This window comes from Pecten maximus, chromosome 1 (genome assembly GCF_902652985.1).
Source record: "Pecten maximus chromosome 1, xPecMax1.1, whole genome shotgun sequence".
NCBI lineage: Eukaryota > Metazoa > Mollusca > Bivalvia > Pectinida > Pectinidae > Pecten > Pecten maximus.
The window spans coordinates 5,385,407-5,410,994 of record NC_047015.1 but is presented as its reverse complement, the minus strand read 5'-3'; the positions used below and the strand labels follow the sequence as shown (position 1 = coordinate 5,410,994).

The 25,588-nt window shown below is 32.5% G+C and overlaps 1 protein-coding gene across 1 annotated transcript in view; it reads right to left on the bottom strand.

Annotated features, from left to right (window-relative positions):
* Window positions 1-25,588, bottom strand: part of LOC117323050 (UBX domain-containing protein 8-like) — a 64,368-nt gene that overhangs the window by 34,486 nt on the left and 4,294 nt on the right. Inside the window, exons 3-4 of the mRNA XM_033878053.1 lie at window positions 24,302-24,387; window positions 2,662-2,781 (exon numbers count right to left, since the gene is read on the bottom strand). Of these exons, the coding sequence (XP_033733944.1) occupies window positions 2,662-2,781; window positions 24,302-24,387 (206 nt within the window). The remainder of the gene's footprint in view (window positions 1-2,661; window positions 2,782-24,301; window positions 24,388-25,588) is intronic.

Below are 25,588 nucleotides of genomic sequence, written 5' to 3'. Positions count from 1 at the left end.
TTTAGCCAAATTGACCCCTCTTGGCCCAACTTGTCAGGCCCCTGGAGGGTCAGCCCCATCATTTGTACAATTTTGAATCCCAACCCTATAATGATGCTACCAAACAAATATGAGTGATATTCACTGCTTATTTACAGAGAAGTCGTTTTTATCAATATAGCCAAATTGACCCCTTTTGGCCCTACATCGTAGGCCACTGGGAGCCAACCTCCCCATTTGAACAATTTTGAATGTTAACCACCGAGAGATGCTTCCAATCAAATTTGGTTTAACTCCAGCTGTGAAGAAGAAGACGACAATTGTTGACGGATGGACAAGGAACCTGGACGTCGGATACCAGACACCACGGTATGGCATAAGCATTAACTTTCCAGACATCACAATCTACAGAAATTGAGTTTATTTTGTGGTAACTGAGTTGCCCCTTTCACCAAACATAGTTATAATGTATGTTATATGAATGTATATTTGTATTATGTCATGTGTTGTGAGTTTTGAATTTTTCATTTTTGCGAGCCTCTGGAAAATTCTACAGGAGAATCATCACTCTAATATGAAGGGAAATGAATGACAGATTATTTGATCATATGACGTATTTCATCATTTCCCAACAGAAATTGATTTTCTCTTTGCCATCACATCATCATCAGCTGATTTTAATGTTGCAACCAAATCACTCGACCCCTTGAAGTAGGTCAATTATACCAGTGAGAAAAGAAATAGTCCTACACAGTTGACTCTTGAAATTGATTCATTTGATTAAATATAGACCTTATAACAAACTTTCAGGCCTTTCCTACTTAATTTCTAATAGATAAATTGTCCTTAGGGATTTGAAACAATGTAGAAAATATTTAAGTTTGACAGTGCCTGAGCGACTGTTTTTGATGTGACGCTGTTGTGACATCACTTGGCTTTCACTGTTGCTTTCGTAAACATCGAAGGTGTGGCACCTTTTCACTGTTTTGGATTTATCCTCATCCTTGTGGAACTTAATAGTGATGTTAAATGTTTCACCAAGAATGTTTCCAGTGAATATTGTACTCATACTTCTGTGAAAGGCATCGTTTGAAGCCGATTTGTCTGCAGTGTTCTGGATTGTGTGAACTTAACAAGTGTTTGTCGATAACAGTGTTAGCGTGTTTTGTGTAACCAATCTGTTGAAGAAAATCCTAGATATGTTCTTATGCTTGGTGTCATTAACATGGCTATAATTGTTTGCAACTTGCAAATTCCGATGTCCTGTTACCTGCATTATTTGATTAAGAGGGATATTTTGGTTGTTTTACTTCTGAACCAAGTGCTTGCGAGCACTGTGATTCTATAGTTTTCATCACTCAGGAGACATACAGCTATGGCCATTTTCTTTTCTTCATTATTTGGTTAAGTTTGTTTAAACCTACTGGCTGTTTTTAAACCACTGGTCATCCCCTTTCATTGTTTCCTGTTCCAGCCTGTTTTGTATGTGTAGTTATGTAGAATGGATCACGAGGTTCACAGTCACTTACAGACCATTGACTCTTGTAAAATTTGTATGTGAATACTGCACAACTACCAACTAGGTTCTCTGAAATACTCCACATTTTGGGTTTCACTGTGCGGACGTCCCTTTGGTTTGTTCCTCGACACATTTTTGTTTACCTCTCGTCAAATTCTTAACCTGACATGTCCCAGTACAAATTCACATCCTCCCAATACATTGATCTATGTTTCAGAACTATGTAGTCCGATATGGACAGTATTGAGAAACCAAAGTGTGTTTATGACACTCTCAGGATTGCTACATCCGAGTTGGCCTTGTTCCCACAGAGTTTCAATTTCAGCATCTGAAATAGGTTCCACTGTAGATTGAGCCCTCATAGCTTTGTTTCCCTTTCCTTCCTTCTTAAGCACTTTTTGTTTAGCTTTCAGAACTTTACAGACATTTCCAAATTCATCACTACTGATCACAGAGTAACCATAATCATACCGTCTCAATTGCCTGTCAAATGAACGCATGAAACTCTGCAGCGAACTCGGTTAATAACTGGAACCATCTTGCTTCCAATCCATATTCCTATGAAGAATTTGCAAAGGAGAGGGCTCAGTTCATGTGGTGGGATTTTATAATTTTCGCAACTTTCTGTTTCTTCACTTCAAAACTGAAGAAGCTTAAGATCATAACAAATTTTTGACAAAGTTTTCATGATTGCTTGATTGTTTACAAAATCATCGATACCCTTTTTTTACCCTTCGTAGTAAAAGAAATATGTTGTTCGTCCCCTTATGAATAGTTCCCACAGAACCAGCCAATCAACATAGCAGAAGGTAATATTATATGTGTGTAATAAAGAAAATTTATGTAATGACCTTATTACACCATATATCACAGTAGTCATAAGATATATGTAATAGACATTTTAATGTAACTTGTATACTCTTATAATGTAATTTGTTCAGTTTAAAATCACATTTGTTTGAATATGTGCACTTTATCAGAGTTTTCATGAGTTCATATCAAAACAAGACAAAAACAATTCTATATTGCCGTTGGACAAATATTACAAGAAATTCAGAAGTAGAGATCTGAACCACAGAATTGTCAATATCAGTCAGATAAGACTGATGTAAATAATTTCCATAAAGAGTTGAAAACCAGTATATGTTCCCATGATCACATACCCCTAGGCTTTGTCCTTCCCCTTTCCAGGTCGGACCCATGAACTTGTAGTAGTCCTCTTCTTTTTGTCGCTTCTTGGCCTCTTCTCTAGGTCTAAGGATACGGTCCTTGTAATTTTCTGCCTGAAATAGTAATAACATTAGACAGAAATAATGATACAGATACTGGGTAGGTAAGCAAGCTTTATTTATTTTACAACAATTGCGAAACAAGTTATATCAATTTATATTAATCGCTCTTGTTGGCCCTGATAGAAGTGTCTTACTGTGGAAGGAAACAAGAGTACCCGGGGAAACCCAAGTGGTTGGGCAGGTGACCCCATACCTTTTCATGTTGATTTGAACACCAAGATGAAAGCAAACTGCATTACAACTGTGCCACCTGACCACCCAAGTATGTAGTTAGATAGAAACAAGAATTCCATGGAAGTGGATGTGTCGCCTGCGCAGCAAGCTAGGATTTGAATTTTAAAAATCAAACTGATCTGCTTTGCAAATCAGAACAAGTTTCATGCAAAATTTAAGTGTTTTTCATACAGTTTTAGGTTGATTGACCAAAAGGGAACTGGACAGATTTTCTATTTATTTAGAGTGACCGTGACTTTCGAACCTGAAAAGCAATCGCAAGCAAGCACTTTTGATAAGGAAGTACTATACAAAGTTTGAGTTTAATTGGTGCAAGGGAACTCGAGTTATCAATGGAAACCAAGTTTCTATTAATAGCAACAGTGACCTTGACCTTTGACCTTTGAACATCGAAACTTAAAGCAATCCCAAGCAAGCACTTCCTATAAGAAAGCAATGCCTCAAGTTTGAGTTTGATTGGCCTAAGGAATCTCAAGTTATCGCAAGCAAACCTATTTTCTATTTAGAGTAGCAAGGACCTTTGACCTTTGAACCTGAAAAGCAATCCTAAGCAAGCACTTTTGGTAAGGAAGCACTGTGTGAAGTTTGAGTTTGATTGGCTGAAGGGAACTTGAGTTATTGCATGGAAACCAATTTTCTATTAATAGAAACAGTGACCTTGACCTTTGACCTTTGAATCTGAAAAGCAATCCCAGGCAAGCACTTTTGGTAAGAAAGCACTGTGTGAAGTTTGAGTTTGATTGGCCAAAGGGAACACAAGTTATTGGACGGAAACCATTGTTCGGATGACGATGCCGCCGACATAGTAATACCTATATGTCACCTTTTCAAGGTGACACAAAAATGATAGATTCCGGATATGTAGTACAATGTAAGTACACACCGATCCAAACAACCTGTCCTCATACATAACTGTTTAAGGGTTTCTCAAATAATTCACAGAAATACCATTGACACACATATAAGATCTCAACCTAACATAACATACCAATCAGACTGCACAATAAGGAGACCACAGATCTCCACCTGACATAACATATTAATTAGACTGTATAATAGAGGGACCAAAGATCTCCACCTGACATAACATACTAATTAGACTGTACAATAGAGAGGGACCACAGATCTCCACCTGACATAACATACTAATTAGACTACAATAGAGGGACCACAGATCTCCACCTGACATAACATACTAATTAGACTGTACAATAGAGAGGGACCACAGATCTCCACCTGACATAACATACTAATTAGACTGTACAATAGAGAGGGACCACAGATCTCCACCTGACATAACACACTAATTAGACTGTACAATAGAGAGAGACCACAGATCTCCACCTGACATAACATACTAATTAGACTGTACAATAGAGAGGGACCACAGATCTCCACCTGACATAACATACTAATTAGACTGTACAATAGAGAGGGACCACAGATCTCCACCTGACATAACATACTAATTAGACTGTACAATAGAGAGGGACCACAGATCTCCACCTGACATAACACACTAATTAGACTGTACAATAGAGAGAGACCAAAGATCTCCACCTGACATAACATACTAATGAGACTGTACAATAGAGAGGGACCACAGATCTCCACCTGACATAACATACTAATTAGACTGTACAATAGAGAGAGACCACAGATCTCCACCTGACATAACATACTAATTAGACTGTACAATAGAGAGGGACCACAGATCTCCACCTGACATAACATACTAATTAGACTGTACAATAGAGAGGGACCACAGATCTCCACCTGACATAACATACTAATTAGACTACAATAGAGAGAGACTACAGATCTCCACCTGACATAACATACTAATTAGACTGTACAATAGAGATGGACCACAGATCTCCACCTGACATAACATACTAATTAGACTGTAAAATAGAGGGACCACAGATCTCCAACTGACATAACATACTAATTAGACTGTACAATAGAGAGGGACCACAGATCTCCACCTGACATAACACAATAATTAGACAGTACAATAGAGGGACCACAGATCTCCACCTGACATAACATACTAATTAGACTGTACAATAGAGAGGGACCACAGATCTCCACCTGACATAACATACTAATTAGACTGTACAATAGAGAGGGACCACAGATCTCCAACTGACATAACATACTAATTAGACTGTACAATAGAGAGGGACCACAGATCTCCACCTGACATAACATACTAATTAGACTGTACAATAGAGAGGGACCACAGATCTCCACCTGACATAACATACTAATTAGACTGTACAATACAGGGATCACAGATCTCCACCTGACATAACATACTAATTAGACTGTACAATAGAGGGACCACAGATCTCCACCTGACATAACATACTAATTAGACTGTACAATAGAGAGGGACCATAGATCTCCACCTGACATAACATACTAATTAGACAGTACAATTCAATGTTATTATATTTGTTACCTATAATTTGAATTATTTACTGAATTTGACCAGGGTGACTTGGAATTTTCATACTTATCCCAGAAACCCATTAGCCAAATAATGTGATTGTTGACCTTTCAGTTGATGAGAAGAATTTGTTAAAATGTTAGGTACAGTAGATGAACTTTTAAATCCCTGACCTTGTATCTTCTCATTCAAAGAATCGTCTTTTCCTGACCAAGTTGAATATATATAACATGAGTTTTTAGTTTGATATATTTGGAAATTTATCACAGTCCTAGACCTAAAATTAGAACTGTGACTCATATAGTATATACAAACACCCACTGCTTCCCCATTAAAAAATCAAAATATCACTATATATGAATCAGTCTGAGAAAGTAGAATGAAAATGTGTAGTGTGTGACGATGTAAGAGGGAATCAGATTATCCCCAAACAAAACCCTTATGATCTGGAACTTGATCCCTTACCGTGTATTACCTAGATATACCTATTAATGTATCCCTTATAAAAAGATCAATGTGTGGTAATCTCATATTAATTAGATTTAATTCAGCATAGACTTTGGAAAACTAACGAGCAGTGGTAAAAGATCACTATACTAACGAGCAGTGGTTAAAAATCACTATCATACAGATCATTACACACTCGTACTGATCATCACACACTCGTACTGATCATTACACACTCGTACTGATCATTACGCACTCGTACTGATCATCTCACACTCGTACTGATCATTACACACTCGTACTGATCATTAAACACTCGTACTGATCATCACACACTCGTACTGATCATTACACACTTGTACTGATCATTACACACTCGTACTGATCATCACACACTTGTACTGATCATTACACACTCGTACTGATCATCACACACTCATACTGATCATCACGCACTCGTACTGATCATCATGCACTCGTACTGATCATTACACACTTGTACTGATCATTACACACTCGTACTGATCATCTCACACTCGTACTGATCATCACACACTCGTACTGATCATCTCACACTCGTACTGATCATCATGCATCGTATGATCATTCCCTGACTGATCATCTACACTCGTACTGAATTACAATGTATGATCAATGATGTTGTTATCACATGTATGATCATTAACCTATATATTAAATCCCTGACTGTTATCTTCTCATTCAAGATCGTCTTCTCTCAACCAGTGATATATAACATGTATATATTTACACACGTTGATACTTGGAAATTTATCACATCTGACTGAACATTAAACTTGACTGACATAATCGAGTATTATCTACGATCAACCACTGCGTATCGACCATTACAACATATTGATCATATAACTCGACTGATATTAATCGTCTGAGATCATTACACACTCGTACTGATCATCACACACTCGTACTGATCATTACGCACTCGTACTGATCATCACACACTCGTACTGATCATTACACACTCGTACTGATCATTACACATTGGTACTGATCATTACACACTCGTACTGATCATTACACACTCGTACTGATCATTACACACTCGTACTGATCATCACACACTCGTACTGATCATTACACACTCGTACTGATCATTACGCACTCGTACTGATCATCTCACACTCGTACTGATCATTACACACTCGTACTGATCATCATGCACTCGTACTGATCATTACACACTCGTACTGATCATTACACACTAGTACTGATCATCTCACACTCGTATCATCATTACACACTTGTACTGATCATGACACACTTGTACTGATCACCACACACTTGTATCATCATTACACACTCGTACTGATCATTACACTCGTACTGATCATTATGCACTCGTACTGATCATTATACACTCGTATTGATCATTACACACTCGTACTGATCATCACACACTGGTACTGATCATTACACAATCGTACTGATCATTATACACTGGTACTAATCATTACACACTGGTACTGATCATTACACACTGGTACTGATCATTACACACTGGTACTGATCATTACACACTCGTACTGATCATTACACACTCGTACTGATCATTACGCACTCGTACTGATCATCTCACACTCGTACTGATCATCACACACTCGTACTGATCATTACACACTCGTACTGATCATTACACACTCGTACTGATCATCACACACTCGTACTGATCATCTCACACTGGTACTGATCATCTCACACTCGTACTGATCATCACACACTCGTACTGATCATCACACACTCGTACTGATCATCTCACACTCATACTGATCATCTCACACTCGTACTGATCATTACACACTCGTACTGATCATTACACAATCGTACTGATCATCACACACTCGTACTGATCATTACACACTGGTACTGATCATCACACACTCGTACTGATCATCACACACTGGTACTAATCATTACACACTGGTACTGATCATTACACACTGGTACTGATCATTACACACTGGTACTGATCATTACACACTGGTACTGATCATTACACACTGGTACTGATCATTACACACTCGTACTGATCATTACACACTCGTACTGATCATGACACAATCGTACTGATCATCACACACTCGTACTGATCATCATGCACTCGTACTGATCATTACGCACTCGTACTGATCATCACACACTCGTACTGATCATCACACACTCGTACTGATCATTACGCACTCGTACTGATCATTACACACTCGTACTGATCATTATGCACTCGTACTGATCATTACACACTCGTACTGATCATCTCACACTCGTACTGATCATTATGCACTCGTACTGATCATCACACACTTGTACTGATCATTACACACTCATACTGATCATTACACACTCGTACTGATCATCTCACACTCGTACTGATCATTACGCACTCGTACTGATCATCACACACTCGTACTGATCATCACACACTCGTACTGATCATTACGCACTCGTACTGATCATTACACACTCGTACTGATCATTATGCACTCGTACTGATCATCACACACTCGTACTGATCATCACACACTCGTACTGATCATTACACACTCGTACTGATCATCTCACACTCGTACTGATCATTATGCACTCGTACTGATCATCACACACTCGTACTGATCATCACACACTGGTACTGATCATTACACAATCGTACTGATCATTATACACTGGTACTAATCATTACACACTGGTACTGATCATTACACACTGGTACTGATCATTACACACTGGTACTGATCATTACACACTGGTACTGATCATTACACACTGGTACTGATCATTACGCACTCGTACTGATCATTACACACTCGTAGTGATCATTACACACTCGTACTGATCATCACACACTCGTACTGATCATCACACACTCGTACTGATCATCACACACTCGTACTGATCATCACACACTCATACTGATCATTACACACTCATGCTTGTTATTACTTTAGTAAAATGAATATATGGAGGGAGTTCTTTGTTAATCATATTTAGGAATTGGCTTTTATACATTAAATATTGAAAGGTTAATCTTAATAACAACTGTGAGGTTCATAGAAGGGACACCAACAACCAGTGTCATATGAGGAGGGGTGTCTAGTGGGGCATAAATAGCAAGGGTCATACGAGGATGGGTGTCTGGTGGAACACCAACAGCCAGGGTCATATGAGGTTGGGTGTCTAGTGGGACACCAACAGCCAGGGTCATATGAGGATGGGTGTCCAGTGGAACACCTACAGCCATGGTCATATGAAGAGAGGTGTCTATTTGGACACCAACAGCCAGGGTTATATGAGGATGGGTGTCTAGGGGGATACCAGCAGTCAGGGTCATATGAGGATGGGTGTCTAGTGGGACACCAACAGCCAGGGTCATATGAGGATGGGTGTCCAGTGGAACACCCACAGCCATGGTCATATGAAGAGAGGTGTCTATTTGGACACCAACAGCCAGGGCTATATGAGGTTGGGTGTCTAGTGGGACACAAACAGCCAGGGTCATATGAGGATGGGTGTCTAGGGGGATACCAGCAGTCAGTGTCATATGAGGAAAAGGGTCTACCAGGTCACCAGAAAAGTAAGACACATACATCAAGAATTGTTGATACAGTTAGATACCGTAAATGTGATCATTTTGATACAGTAAGATACTGTAAATGTGATCATTTTGATAGTTAGATACTGTAAATGTGACCATTTTGATAGTTAGATACTGTAAATGTGATCATTTTGATACAGTTAGATACTGTAAATGTGATCATTTTGATACAGTTAGATACTGTAAATGTGACCATTTTGATAGTAAGATACTGTAAATGTGATCATTTTGATACAGTTAGATACTGTAAATGTGATCATTTTGATAGTTAGATACTGTAAATGTGATCATTTTGATACAGTTAGATACTGTAAATGTGATCATTTTGATACAGTTAGATACTGTAAATGTGATCATTTTGATAGTTAGATACTGTAAATGTGATCATTTTGATACAGTTAGATACCGTAAATGTGATCATTTTGATACAGTTAGATACTGTAAATGTGATCATTTTGATAGTTAGATACTGTAAATGTGATCATTTTGATACAGTTAGATACTGTAAATGTGATCATTTTGATACAGTAAGATACTGTAAATGTGATCATTTTGATACAGTAAGATACTGTAAATGTGATCATTTTGATAGTTAGATACTGTAAATGTGATCATTTTGATACAGTTAGATACTGTAAATGTGATCATTTTGATAGTTAGATACTGTAAATGTGATCATTTTGATACAGTAAGATACTGTAAATGTGATCATTTATATACAGTTAGATACTGTAAATGTGATCATTTTGATAGTAAGATACTGTAAATGTTATCATGTTGATACAGTTAGATACTGTAAATGTGATCGTTTTGATACAGTAAGATACTGTAAATGTGATCATTTATATACAGTTAGATACTGTAAATGTGATCATATTGATAGTTAGATACTGTAAATGTGATCATTTTGATAGTAAGATACTGTAAATGTTATCATGTTGATACAGTTAGATACTGTAAATGTGATCGTTTTGATACAGTAAGATACTGTAAATGTGATCATTTATATACAGTTAGATACTGTAAATGTGATCATTTTGATAGTTAGATACTGTAAATGTGATCATTTTGATACAGTAAGATACTGTAAATGTGATCATTTATATACAGTTAGATACCGTAAATGTGATCATTTTGATACAGTAAGATACTGTAAATGTGATCATTTTGATAGTTAGATACTGTAAATGTGATCGTTTTGATACAGTAAGATACTGTAAATGTGATCATTTATATACAGTTAGATACTGTAAATGTGATCATTTTGATACAGTTAGATACTGTAAATGTGATCATTTTGATAGTTAGATACTGTAAATGTGATCATTTTGATACAGTAAGATACTGTAAATGTGATCATTTATATACAGTTAGATACCGTAAATGTGATCATGTTGATACAGTAAGATACTGTAAATGTGATCATTTTGATACAGTAAGATACTGTAAATGTGATCATTTTGATAGTTAGATACTGTAAATGTGATCGTTTTGATACAGTTAGATACTGTAAATGTGATCATTTTGATAGTTAGATACTGTAAATTTGATCATTTTGATACAGTTAGATACTGTAAATGTGATCATTTATATACAGTTAGATACCGTAAATGTGATCATGTTGATAGTTAGATACTGTAAATGTGATCATTTTGATAGTTAGATACTGTAAATTTGATCATTTTGATACAGTAAGATACTGTAAATGTGATCATTTATATACAGTTAGATACCGTAAATGTGATCATGTTGATACAGTTAGATACTGTAAATGTGATCATTTTGATACAGTAAGATACTGTAAATGTGATCATTTTGATAGTTAGATACTGTAAATGTGATCATTTTGATACAGTAAGATACTGTAAATGTGATCATTTTGATACAGTAAGATACTGTAAATGTGATCATTTTGATACAGTTAGATACTGTAAATGTGATCATTTATATACAGTTAGATACTGTAAATGTGATCATTTTGATACAGTAAATGTTATCATGTTGATACAGTTAGATACCGAAAATGTGATCATTTTGATAGTTAGATACTGTGAATGTGATCATTTTGATACAGTTAGATACTGTAAATGTGATCATTTTGATACAGTAAGATACTGTAAATGTGATCATTTTGATACAGTAAGATACTGTAAATGTGATCATTTTGATAGTTAGATACTGTAAATGTGATCATTTTGATACAGTTAGATACCGTAAATGTGATCATTTTGATACAGTTAGATACTGTAAATGTGATCATTTTGATAGTTAGATACTGTAAATGTGATCATTTTGATACAGTTAGATACTGTAAATGTGATCATTTTGATACAGTAAGATACTGTGAATGTGATCATTTTGATACAGTTAGATACTGTAAATGTGATCAGTTTGATAGTTAGATACCGTAAATGTGATCATTTTGATATAGTTAGATACTGTAAATGTGATCATTTTGATAGTTAGATACTGTAAATGTGATCATTTTGATACAGTTAGATACTGTAAATGTGATCATTTTGATATAGTTAGATACTGTAAATGTGATCATTTTGATACAGTTAGATACTGTAAATGTGATCATTTTGATACAGTTAGATACTGTAAATGTGATCATGTTGATACAGTAAGATACTGTAAATGTGATCATTTTGATACAGTAAGATACTGTAAATGTGATCAGTTTGATAGTTAGATACTGTAAATGTGATCATTTTGATACAGTTAGATACCGTAAATGTGATCATTTTGATAGTTAGATACTGTGAATGTGATCATTTTGATACAGTTAGATACTGTAAATGTGGTCATTTTGATAGTTAGATACTGTAAATGTGATCATTTTGATAGTTAGATACTGTAAATGTGATCATGTTGATACAGTTAGATACTGTGAATGTGATCATTTTGATAGTTAGATACTGTAAATGTGATCATTTTGATACAGTTAGATACTGTAAATGTGATCATTTTGATACAGTTAGATACTGTAAATGTGATCATTTTGATACAGCTAGATACTGTAAACGTGATCATTTTGATACAGTTAGATACTGTAAATGTGATCATTTTGATAGTTAGATACCGTAAATGTGATCATTTTGATACAGTTAGATACTGTAAATGTGATCATTTTGATAGTTAGATACTGTAAATGTGATCATTTTGATACAGTTAGATACCGTAAATGTGATCATTTTGATAGTTAGATACTGTAAATGTGACCATTTTGATAGTTAGATACTGTAAATGTGATCATTTTGATACAGTTAGATACTGTAAATGTGATCATTTTGATAGTTAGATACTGTAAATGTGATCATTTTGATACAGTTAGATACTGTAAATGTGATCATTTATATACAGTTAGATACCGTAAATGTGATCATGTTGATATAGTTAGATACTGTAAATGTGATCATTTTGATACAGTTAGATACTGTAAATGTGATCATTTTGATAGTAAGATACTGTAAATGTTAACATGTTGATACAGTTAGATACTGTAAATGTGATCATTTTGATACAGTAAGATACTGTAAATGTGATCATTTATATACAGTTAGATACCGTAAATGTGATCATGTTGATAGTTAGATACTGTAAATGTGACCATTTTGATACAGTTAGATACTGTAAATGTGATCATTTTGATAGTAAGATACTGTAAATGTGATCATGTTGATACAGTTAGATACTGTAAATGTGATCGTTTTGATACAGTTAGATACTGTAAATGTGATCATTTTGATAGTAAGATACTGTAAATGTGATTATTTTTATACAGTAAGATACTGTAAATGTGATCACTTATATACAGTTAGATACCGTAAATGTGATCATGTTGATAGTTAGATACTGTAAATGTGATCATTTTGATAGTTAGATACTGTAAATTTGATCATTTTGATACAGTAAGATACTGTAAATGTGATCATTTATATACAGTTAGATACCGTAAATGTGATCATGTTGATACAGTTAGATACTGTAAATGTGATCATTTTGATACAGTAAGATACTGTAAATGTGATTATTTTGATACAGTTAGATACTGTAAATGTGATCATTTTGATACAGTTAGATACTGTAAATGTGATCATTTTGATACAGTAAGATACTGTAAATGTGATCATTTTGATACAGTTAGATACTGTAAATGTTATCATGTTGATACAGTTAGATACCGTAAATGTGATCATTTTGATAGTTAGATACTGTGAATGTGATCATTTTGATACAGTAAGATACTGTAAATGTGATCATTTTGATACAGTAAGATACTGTAAATGTGACCATTTTGATAGTTAGATACTGTAAATGTGATCATTTTGATAGTTAGATACTGTAAATGTGATCATTTTGATAGTTAGATACTGTAAATGTGATCATTTTGATAGTTAGATACTGTAAATGTGATCATTTTGATAGTTAGATACTGTAAATGTGATCATTTTGATACAGTTAGATACTGTAAATGTGATCATTTTGATAGTTAGATACTGTAAATGTGATCATTTTGATACAGTTAGATACTGTAAATGTGATCATTTTGATAGTTAGATACTGTAAATGTGATCATTTTGATACAGTTAGATACCGTAAATGTGATCATTTTGATAGTTAGATACTGTGAATGTGATCATTTTGATACAGTTAGATACTGTAAATGTGATCATTTTGATACAGTAAGATACTGTAAATGTAACCATTTTGATAGTTAGATACTGTAAATGTGATCATTTTGATACAGTTAGATACTGTAAATGTGATCATTTTGATAGTTAGATACTGTAAATGTGATCATTTTGATAGTTAGATACTGTAAATGTGATCATTTTGATAGTTAGATACTGTAAATGTGATCATTTTGATAGTTAGATACTGTAAATGTGATCATTTTGATACAGTTAGATACTGTAAATGTGATCATTTTGATAGTTAGATACTGTAAATGTGATCATTTTGATACAGTTAGATACTGTAAATGTGATCATTTTGATAGTTAGATACTGTAAATGTGATCATTTTGATACAGTTAGATACCGTAAATGTGATCATTTTGATACAGTAAGATACTGTAAATGTGATCATTTTGATAGTTAGATACTGTACAAAATGATCACATTTACAGTATCTAACTATCAAAATGATCACATTTACAGTATCTAACTGTATCAAAATGATCACATTTACAGTATCTAACTATCAAAATGATCACATTTACAGTATCTAACTATCAAAATAATCACATTTACTGTGATTATTTTGATAGTTAGATACTGTAAATGTGATCATTTTGATAGTTAGATACTGTAAATGTGATCATTTTGATACAGTTAGATACTGTAAATGTGATCATTTTGATAGTTAGATACTGTAAATGTGATCATTTTGATACAGTTAGATACTGTAAATGTGATCATTTTGATACAGTTAGATACTGTAAATGTGATCATTTTGATACAGTTAGATACTGTAAATGTGATTATTTTTATACAGTTAGATACTGTAAATGTGATCATTTTGATATAGTTAGATACTGTAAATGTGATCATTTTGATACAGTTAGATACTGTAAATGTGATTATTTTTATACAGTTAGATACTGTAAAAGTGATCATTTTGATAGTTAGATACTGCAAATGTGATCATTTTGATAGTTAGATACTGTAAATGTGATCATTTTGATACAGTTAGATACTGTAAATGTGATCATTTTGATACAGTTAGATACTGTAAATGTGATCATTTTGATACAGTTAGATACTGTAAATGTGATTATTTTTATACAGTTAGATACTGTAAATGTGATCATTTTGATATAGTTAGATACTGTAAATGTGATCATTTTGATACAGTTAGATACTGTAAATGTGATTATTTTTATACAGTTAGATACTGTAAAAGTGATCATTTTGATAGTTAGATACTGCAAATGTGATCATTTTGATAGTTAGATACTGTAAATGTGATCATTTTGATACAGTTAGATACTGTAAATGTGATCATTTTGATACAGTTAGATACTGTAAATGTGATCATTTTGATACAGTAAGATACTGTAAATGTGATCATTTTGATAGTTAGATACTGTAAATGTGATCATTTTGATACAGTTAGATACTGTAAATGTGATCATTTTGATACAGTTAGATACTGTAAATGTGATCATTTTGATACAGTTAGATACTGTAAATGTGATCATTTTGATACAGTTAGATACCGTAAATGTGATCATTTTGATATAGTTAGATACCGTAAACGTGATCATTTTGATAGTTAGATACTGTAAATGTGATCATTTTGATAGTAAGATACTGTAAATGTGATCATTTTGATAGTTAGATACTGTAAATGTGATCATTTATATACAGTTAGATACTGTAAATGTGATCATTTTGATACAGTTAGATACCGTAAATGTGATCATTTTGATAGTTAGATACTGTAAATGTGATCATTTTGATAGTTAGATACTGTAAATGTGATCATTTATATACAGTTAGATACTGTAAATGTGATCATTTTGATACAGTAAGATACTGTAAATGTGATCATTTTGATAGTCAGATACTGTAAATGTGATTATTTATATACAGTTAGATACCGTAAATGTGATCATTTTGATATAGTTAGATACCGTAAACGTGATCATTTTGATACAGTTAGATACTGTAAATGTGATCATTTTGATACAGTTAGATACTGTAAATGTGATCATTTTGATAGTTAGATACTGTAAATGTGATCATTTTGATAGTTAGATACTGTAAATGTGATCGTTTTGATACAGTTAGATACTGTAAATGTGATCATTTTGATAGTTAGATACTGTAAATGTGATCGTTTGATACAGTTAGATACTGTAAATGTGATCATTTTGATACAGTTAGATACTATAAATGTGATCATTTTGATACAGTTAGATACTGTAAATGTGATCATTTTGATACAGTTAGATACTGTAAATGTGATCATTTTGATAGTTAGATACTGTAAATGTGATCATTTTGATACAGTTAGATACTGTAAATGTGATTATTTTTATACAGTTAGATACTGTAAAAGTGATCATTTTGATAGTTAGATACTGCAAATGTGATCATTTTGATAGTTAGATACTGTAAATGTGATCATTTTGATACAGTTAGATACTGTAAATGTGATCATTTTGATAGTTAGATACTGTAAATGTGATCATTTTGATACAGTTAGATACTGTAAATGTGATCATTTTGATAGTTAGATACTATAAATGTGATCATTTTGATACAGTTAGATACTGTAAATGTGATCATTTTGATACAGTTAGATACCGTAAATGTGATCATTTTGATACAGTTAGATACCGTAAATGTGATCATTTTGATACAGTTAGATACTGTAAATGTGATCATTTTGATACAGTTAGATACCGTAAATGTGATCATTTTGATACAGTTAGATACCGTAAATGTGATCATTTTGATATAGTTAGATACTGTAAATGTGATCATTTTGATACAGTTAGATACTGTAAATGTGATCATTTTGATACAGTTAGATACCGTAAATGTGATCATTTTGATATAGTTAGATACCGTAAACGTGATCATTTTGATAGTTAGATACTGTAAATGTGATCATTTTGATAGTAAGATACTGTAAATGTGATCATTTTGATAGTTAGATACTGTAAATGTGATCATTTATATACAGTTAGATACTGTAAATGTGATCATTTTGATACAGTTAGATACTGTAAATGTGATCATTTTGATAGTTAGATACTGTAAATGTGATCATTTTGATAGTTAGATACTGTAAATGTGATCATTTATATACAGTTAGATACTGTAAATGTGATCATTTTGATACAGTTAGATACCGTAAATGTGATCATTTTGATACAGTTAGATACTGTAAATGTGATCATTTTGATACAGTTAGATACCGTAAATGTGATCATTTTGATATAGTTAGATACCGTAAACGTGATCATTTTGATAGTTAGATACTGTAAATGTGATCATTTTGATAGTAAGATACTGTAAATGTGATCATTTTGATAGTTAGATACTGTAAATGTGATCATTTATATACAGTTAGATACTGTAAATGTGATCATTTTGATACAGTTAGATACTGTAAATGTGATCATTTTGATAGTTAGATACTGTAAATGTGATCATTTTGATAGTTAGATACTGTAAATGTGATCATTTATATACAGTTAGATACTGTAAATGTGATCATTTTGATACAGTTAGATACTGTAAATGTGATCATTTTGATAGTCAGATACTGTAAATGTGATTATTTATATACAGTTAGATACCGTAAATGTGATCATTTATATACAGTTAGATACTGTAAATGTGATCATTTTGATACAGTTAGATACTGTAAATGTGATCATTTTGATAGTCAGATACTGTAAATGTGATTATTTATATACAGTTAGATACCGTAAATGTGATCATTTTGATATAGTTAGATACCGTAAACATGATCATTTTGATACAGTTAGATACTGTAAATGTGATCATTTTGATACAGTTAGATACTGTAAATGTGATCATTTTGATAGTTAGATACTGTAAATGTGATCATTTTGATAGTTAGATACTGTAAATGTGATCGTTTTGATACAGTTAGATACTGTAAATGTGATCATTTTGATAGTTAGATACTGTAAATGTGATCGTTTTGATACAGTTAGATACTGTAAATGTGATCATTTTGATACAGTAAGATACTGTAAATGTGATCATTTTGATAGTTAGATACTATAAATGTGATCATTTTGATACAGTTAGATACTGTAAATGTGATCATTTTGATACAGTTAGATACTATAAATGTGATCATTTTGATAGTTAGATACTGTAAATGTGATCATTTTGATACAGTTAGATACTATAAATGTGATCATTTTGATACAGTTAGATACTGTAAATGTGATCATTTTGATACAGTTAGATACTGTAAATGTGATCATTTTGATAGTTAGATAATGTAAATGTGATCATTTTGATAGTTAGATACTGTAAATGTGATCATTTATATACAGTTAGATACTGTAAATGTGACCATTTTGATAGTTAGATACTGTAAATGTGATCATTTTGATACAGTTAGATACTGTAAATGTGATCATTTTGATAGTTAGATACTGTAAATGTGATCATTTTGATAGTTAGATACTGTAAATGTGATCGTTTTGATAGTTAGATACTATAAATGTGATCATTTTGATAGTTAGATACTGTAAATGTGATCATGTTGATACAGTTAGATACTGTAAATGTGATCATTTTGATAGTTAGATACTGTAAATGTGATCGTTTTGATAGTTAGATACTATAAATGTGATCATTTTGATAGTTAGATACTGTAAATGTGATCATGTTGATACAGTTAGATACTGTAAATGTGATCATTTTGATAGTTAGATACTGTAAATGTGATCATTTTGATAGTTAGATACTGTAAATGTGATCATTTTGATAGTTAGATACTATAAATGTGATCATTTTGATAGTTAGATACTGTAAATGTGATCATGTTGATACAGTTAGATACTGTAAACGTGATCATTTTGATACAGTTAGATACTGTAAATGTGATCATTTTGATAGTTAGATACTGTAAATGTGACCATTTTGATACAGTTAGATACTGTAAATGTGATCATGTTGATACAGTTAGATACTGTAAACGTGATCATTTTGATACAGTTAGATACTGTAAATGTGATCATTTTGATAGTTAGATACTGTAAATGTGACCATTTTGATACAGTAAGATACTGTAAATGTGATCATTTTGATAGTTAGATACTGTAAATGTGATCATTTTGATAGTTAGATACTGAAAATGTGATCATTTTGATAGTTAGATACTGTAAATGTGATCATTTTGATACAGTTAGATACTATAAATGTGATCATTTTGATAGTTAGATACTGTAAATGTGATCATTTTGATACAGTTAGATACTGTAAATGTGACCATTTATATACAGTTAGATACTGTAAATGTGATCATTTTGATAGTTAGATACTGTAAATGTGACCATTTTGATACAGTTAGATACTATAAATGTGATCATTTTGATATAGTTAGATACTGTAAATGTGATCATTTTGATACAGTTAGATACTGTAAATGTGATCATTTATATACAGTTAGATACTGTAAATGTGACCATTTTGATAGTTAGATACTGTAAATGTGATCATTTTGATAGTTAGATACTGTAAATGTGATCATTTTGATACAGTTAGATACCGTAAATGTGATCATTTTGATATAGTTAGATACCGTAAACGTGATCATTTTGATAGTTAGATACTGTAAATGTGATCATTTTGATAGTAAGATACTGTAAATGTGATCATTTTGATAGTTAGATACTGTAAATGTGATCATTTATATACAGTTAGATACTGTAAATGTGATCATTTTGATACAGTTAGATACTGTAAATGTGATCATTTTGATAGTTAGATACTGTAAATGTGATCATTTTGATAGTTAGATACTGTAAATGTGATCATTTTGATAGTCAGATACTGTAAATGTGATTATTTATATACAGTTAGATACCGTAAATGTGATCATTTTGATATAGTTAGATACCGTAAACGTGATCATTTTGATACAGTTAGATACTGTAAATGTGATCATTTTGATACAGTTAGATACTGTAAATGTGATCATTTTGATAGTTAGATACTGTAAATGTGATCATTTTGATAGTTAGATACTGTAAATGTGATCGTTTTGATACAGTTAGATACTGTAAATGTGATCATTTTGATAGTTAGATACTGTAAATGTGATCGTTTTGATACAGTTAGATACTGTAAATGTGATCGTTTTGATACAGTTAGATACTGTAAATGTGATCATTTTGATACAGTAAGATACTGTAAATGTGATCATTTTGATAGTTAGATACTATAAATGTGATCATTTTGATACAGTTAGATACTGTAAATGTGATCATTTTGATACAGTTAGATACTATAAATGTGATCATTTTGATAGTTAGATACTGTAAATGTGATCATTTTGATACAGTTAGATACTATAAATGTGATCATTTTGATACAGTTAGATACTGTAAATGTGATCATTTTGATACAGTTAGATACTGTAAATGTGATCATTTTGATAGTTAGATAATGTAAATGTGATCATTTTGATAGTTAGACACTGTAAATGTGATCATTTATATACAGTTAGATACTGTAAATGTGACCATTTTGATAGTTAGATACTGTAAATGTGATCATTTTGATACAGTTAGATACTGTAAATGTGATCATTTATATACAGTTAGATACCGTAAATGTGATCATTTTGATACAGTTAGATACTGTAAATGTGATCATTTTGATACAGTTAGATACTGTAAATGTGATCATTTTGATACAGTTAGATACTGTAAATGTGATCATTTTGATACAGTTAGATACTGTAAATGTGATCATTTTGATAGTTAGATACTGTAAATGTGATCATTTTGATACAGTTAGATACTGTAAATGTGATCATTTATATACAGTTAGATACTGTAAATGTGACCATTTTGATAGTTAGATACTGTAAATGTGATCATTTTGATAGTTAGATACTGTAAATGTGATCATTTTGATAGTTAGATACTGTAAATGTGACCATTTTGATAGTTAGATACTGTAAATGTGACCATTTTGATACAGTTAGATACTGTAAATGTGATCATTTTGATAGTTAGATACTGTAAATGTGACCATTTTGATACAGTAAGATACTATAAATGTGATCATTTTGATAGTTAGATACTGTAAATGTGATCATTTTGATACAGTTAGATACTATAAATGTGATCATTTTGATACAGTTAGATACTGTAAATGTGATCATTTTGATACAGTTAGATACTGTAAATGTGATCATTTTGATACAGTTAGATACTGTAAATGTGACCATTTTGATAGTTAGATACTGTAAATGTGATCATTTTGATACAGTTAGATACTGTAAATGTGACCATTTTGATAGTTAGATACTGTAAATGTGATCATTTTGATATAGTTAGATACTGTAAATGTGATCATTTTGATATAGTTAGATACTGTAAATGTGATCATTTTGATATAGTTAGATACTGTAAATGTGATCATTTTGATACAGTTAGATACTGTAAATGTGATCATTTTGATATAGTTAGATACTGTAAATGTGATCATTTTGATACAGCTAGATACTGTAAATGTGATCATTTTGATACAGTTAGATACCGTAAATGTGATCATTTTGATAGTTAGATACTGTAAATGTGATCATCCATGACTTGATAGCTTTTTTATTGGAAATTTTAAGCTTTGCCTCTTATAGATTCACTGTAATTAAAACAAAACTTTTATTTACTGGTGAATATCTGAGGAAAATTACTACAATTCTGAGACACATGTACCACTAGGATATATACACCAAAACATTCTACCTACCATAGAATAGCCATATGTTCCTAAAGATAATATCCTGTTAGAAACTGAAAAATGTAATGTATCATTTAACTATTGCGCAACCCTTCAGGATCTTGCCACTTATTCAACCAGCTATTTCCTCGTGCATCAAATCCTGTTCATTACAAGGTGAAAATACACAATGTATATATGTGTCATCGTTTTGTTGTTTGACACCTAATGATGGTTCTAAAAACAAAGGCCCATTTGCTTGACAACTCATACACTTTAATTTATATTAATAATGAAACTAAATAGAAAAATGTCATCACAATCTCTAGGACAACAAATGTATATCCCTATTTGCTTTTCTCCTAAGAGGACCACACCATTTATTTACACAGAATTAAGTTCTTTTGGGCCACTTTTTATACATACATGTACTCATGTAGTTTCATACAGCAATGTAAGGTGTGGACTGATTGGTTTGGTTTGTTTAACGTCCTATTAACAGCCGGAGTCATTTAAGGACATGCCAGGTTTTGGAGGTGGAGGAAAGCCGGATTACCTGGAGAAAAACCACCGGCCTACAGTCAGTACCTGGCAACTGCCCCACGTAGGTTTCGAACTCACAGCCCAGTGATGGAGGGCTAGTGATAAAGTGTATGTACACCTTAACCACTCGGCCACCGCGGCCCCCATGTGGACTGATAACATAACATTATTCTGTGATTGGACCCAAAGTCCACAAATCTTCCACTAGATAGTGAGATCGTAACTACGTAATCATGATGGGTCATTAATTACTGATGTCTGCTGTATAAAGTCCTATAATGATTCAAAATATCTCCACTCAATTTTTGGAGCAGCAACAGTTTAACTATTAGCAGTGTCTCTTATATCTGTACTGCGAAAAAAATAAACATTGATGGAATGGTCAATCATAAAAGTAATGTGAAGGACATTGAGAAACAGAGATAAGAGAATTGTGTCGTTTATATTTGGTCATGTGTCACTTTGATAAGGAGTAAAACTACAAACTATCCTTGAACTTCTAAAATTAGACATAATGACAATTGTTCATCAATAAAATTCCTTAACATATCTATTACAATTAATTATGACAGAAGGATTTTTTCTAATGCATAAAATCATGAAAATTACGATAGTTCATACTCTTCCTGCTTTCAAAAATAACCAGTTGATTAAAATTTCAGTCACAAAACTTAAACCAAACAAAATCTCAAACACAATGGGCCTGTATCACTAATATACTATTGAAATAGCTTTTCGGAATGAAGAAATGAAAAGGAAGAAGAGCAATTCTGTAAGCCAGGTTTCCAAACAGTATAGCTTCAGTAGTTGCTGCTCTTCATTTGTTTATTACTTTATAAGAGGGCACTGTATACCACTAGGTATTCTCCAGAAGACTAGTAGAGGAACTAAAACACACATATCAACTTGGTACATTGTTGGTTCTTGGAGAATTTCTTCATCTGGAGATTTTTCTTATCTGGTTTTCTGATTTAATTTAAAGAAATGAATTAAAAATGTACCTGTGATTAAAGAAACATTTTTTTTAAGGCTTTATATTCGTGCAATTTTAAATTGATCAGTGATGTGGATCCTGAATACACCTTTATTCAAATATCAAAGTAGATCTCGTTTATTCATCCCTCTATGACTTTCCAATATTGAGAAGTCATTAAAACACAGTATGTTATAAATGCAGATAGATTGTCAGAATTTGGACTACATCCAGGAGAGCTGTGATCTTCCATCTATACATCAACTGATTTTAAAGTTTCAAATGGCAATTTTGATCTGTACAAAATGATATTCTCATCATATATGATTGAAAGCTTATGTTATATGATTTCATCATCAATATGATTTTTTATGCAAGAGTGAATCTTTAGGGCTATAGGTCTCTGGTGGAACACAAATATCCCTGACCCAATCTAAGGGGATAGATTTCTTAAGTCTAGTGTGTGTATTTATGGGGTTGGAAAATGAACCGTTTCCACATGATGACCTATAGTTATTTATAACATTTTGTCATAATGCAAGATAGAATACAAAACGTCACGATTAGCCATACATTTGTGAGCCGTTGACAGGGGATTGCATTGAATTCTGGAAGAGATTGAGCTGGCTTGGTATATTTTGCTACGCCCTCGTGAAAAATATCAAAATATTAGCCACATTCGTGAAATATATTTGGTATTACTGAAGACACTGTTAAATATCCTCTATATAGGGACTCATGTCTGTCAACCAGGTAAACACAAAATAGGTAGTTACCTTCAGCAAGTGTTCCTTTTGTATTTGGGATCTAGCTTCATCTTTAAGAACTTTCAATTTTGACTGCTTTTCTTCTTCATTTTCATCTAAAAAAAATTGTCAATTTAAATGTTTATTGTACAATTTTAATTACATAGGTACCAGGTATTTTGATGGCAGTACATTTACAAACAATATAAGTAATTAGTTTATACTGGATGCAAGACCACTCTCCTTGGTTCTAATAAAATAGAAACTTTTCTGTGGCATTTTCAGTGTTTTAAACTGGTTCCAATAATAAATTCTACATTTAAGTGGAAATAACATTATACACAATTAAATTACTCATCATGTTGGCAATTACACACATTAATATCAATTCTTTTTAAATTCTCCCTATATAAAGATTTCTAAGACCTTGCCCTCACAGCCAAATCATAAGAAAGAGCATAAATATTCAGTTTTCATGGATGTCCCTTTTAATACTACACCAATAACCATGCATAAAATTGGAGGCACACTTAATAACTCCTCCGTTACTAAGTTTGTGTGAGTGTCAGCTGAAATTACACAGAAGTATCATTTTCCAAAATTAACCCCCATGAATATTATGCTAAATCCTTAATATCAATTCTACTAATTGTCTTTTTGAAAGCTGAAATGTCTTTGAAATTTTACCCAGTTTTCTTATATTATAACCTTCAAACATTCTTCATTCCCAGCACGAACCCCGAAATCCTCAAGGACAGCCGAACATGACAACATCAACAAACTGGTCCCCCCTGGATACCTCACCATCAACCCGATTCCAATGCCCAGGGTGTGAGACAACATCCTGTGCCCCGTTATACCCTCCACCAAGAACCCCAATGTAGGCCAGACCTGCCTAAGAATGTTCTACAAGAGGTCAACCCCATGAACTAAATGTTACATTGCAAAATGGGTTCAAATCCAAATTGTTGCTCCCTGAATATAATGATACATGTACACGAATCACAATCGTACTTGTAGAAACACAAACTGACAATCCTTTTGTGAGTATCAAGGAAATGCTGAAAAAGATGTAAGTTGTCGAATCCAATTATGATATCCTAAACCTTTATATGATGTGTTTGGTGATAAACTGAATGGCATAATTAATGCTGAAAAAGTTATAAACTACCAAATAACATCTCATGTGGTATTATTGAGTGCAGAAACTTTGGATTTCAGAGGAGATGCTTCCTACAAAATTTATTAAAACTGATGCAGTCAAATGTGTGAATTATAACAAAAACAGAATGACAGATGAAGGCTGAAAAAAAGATT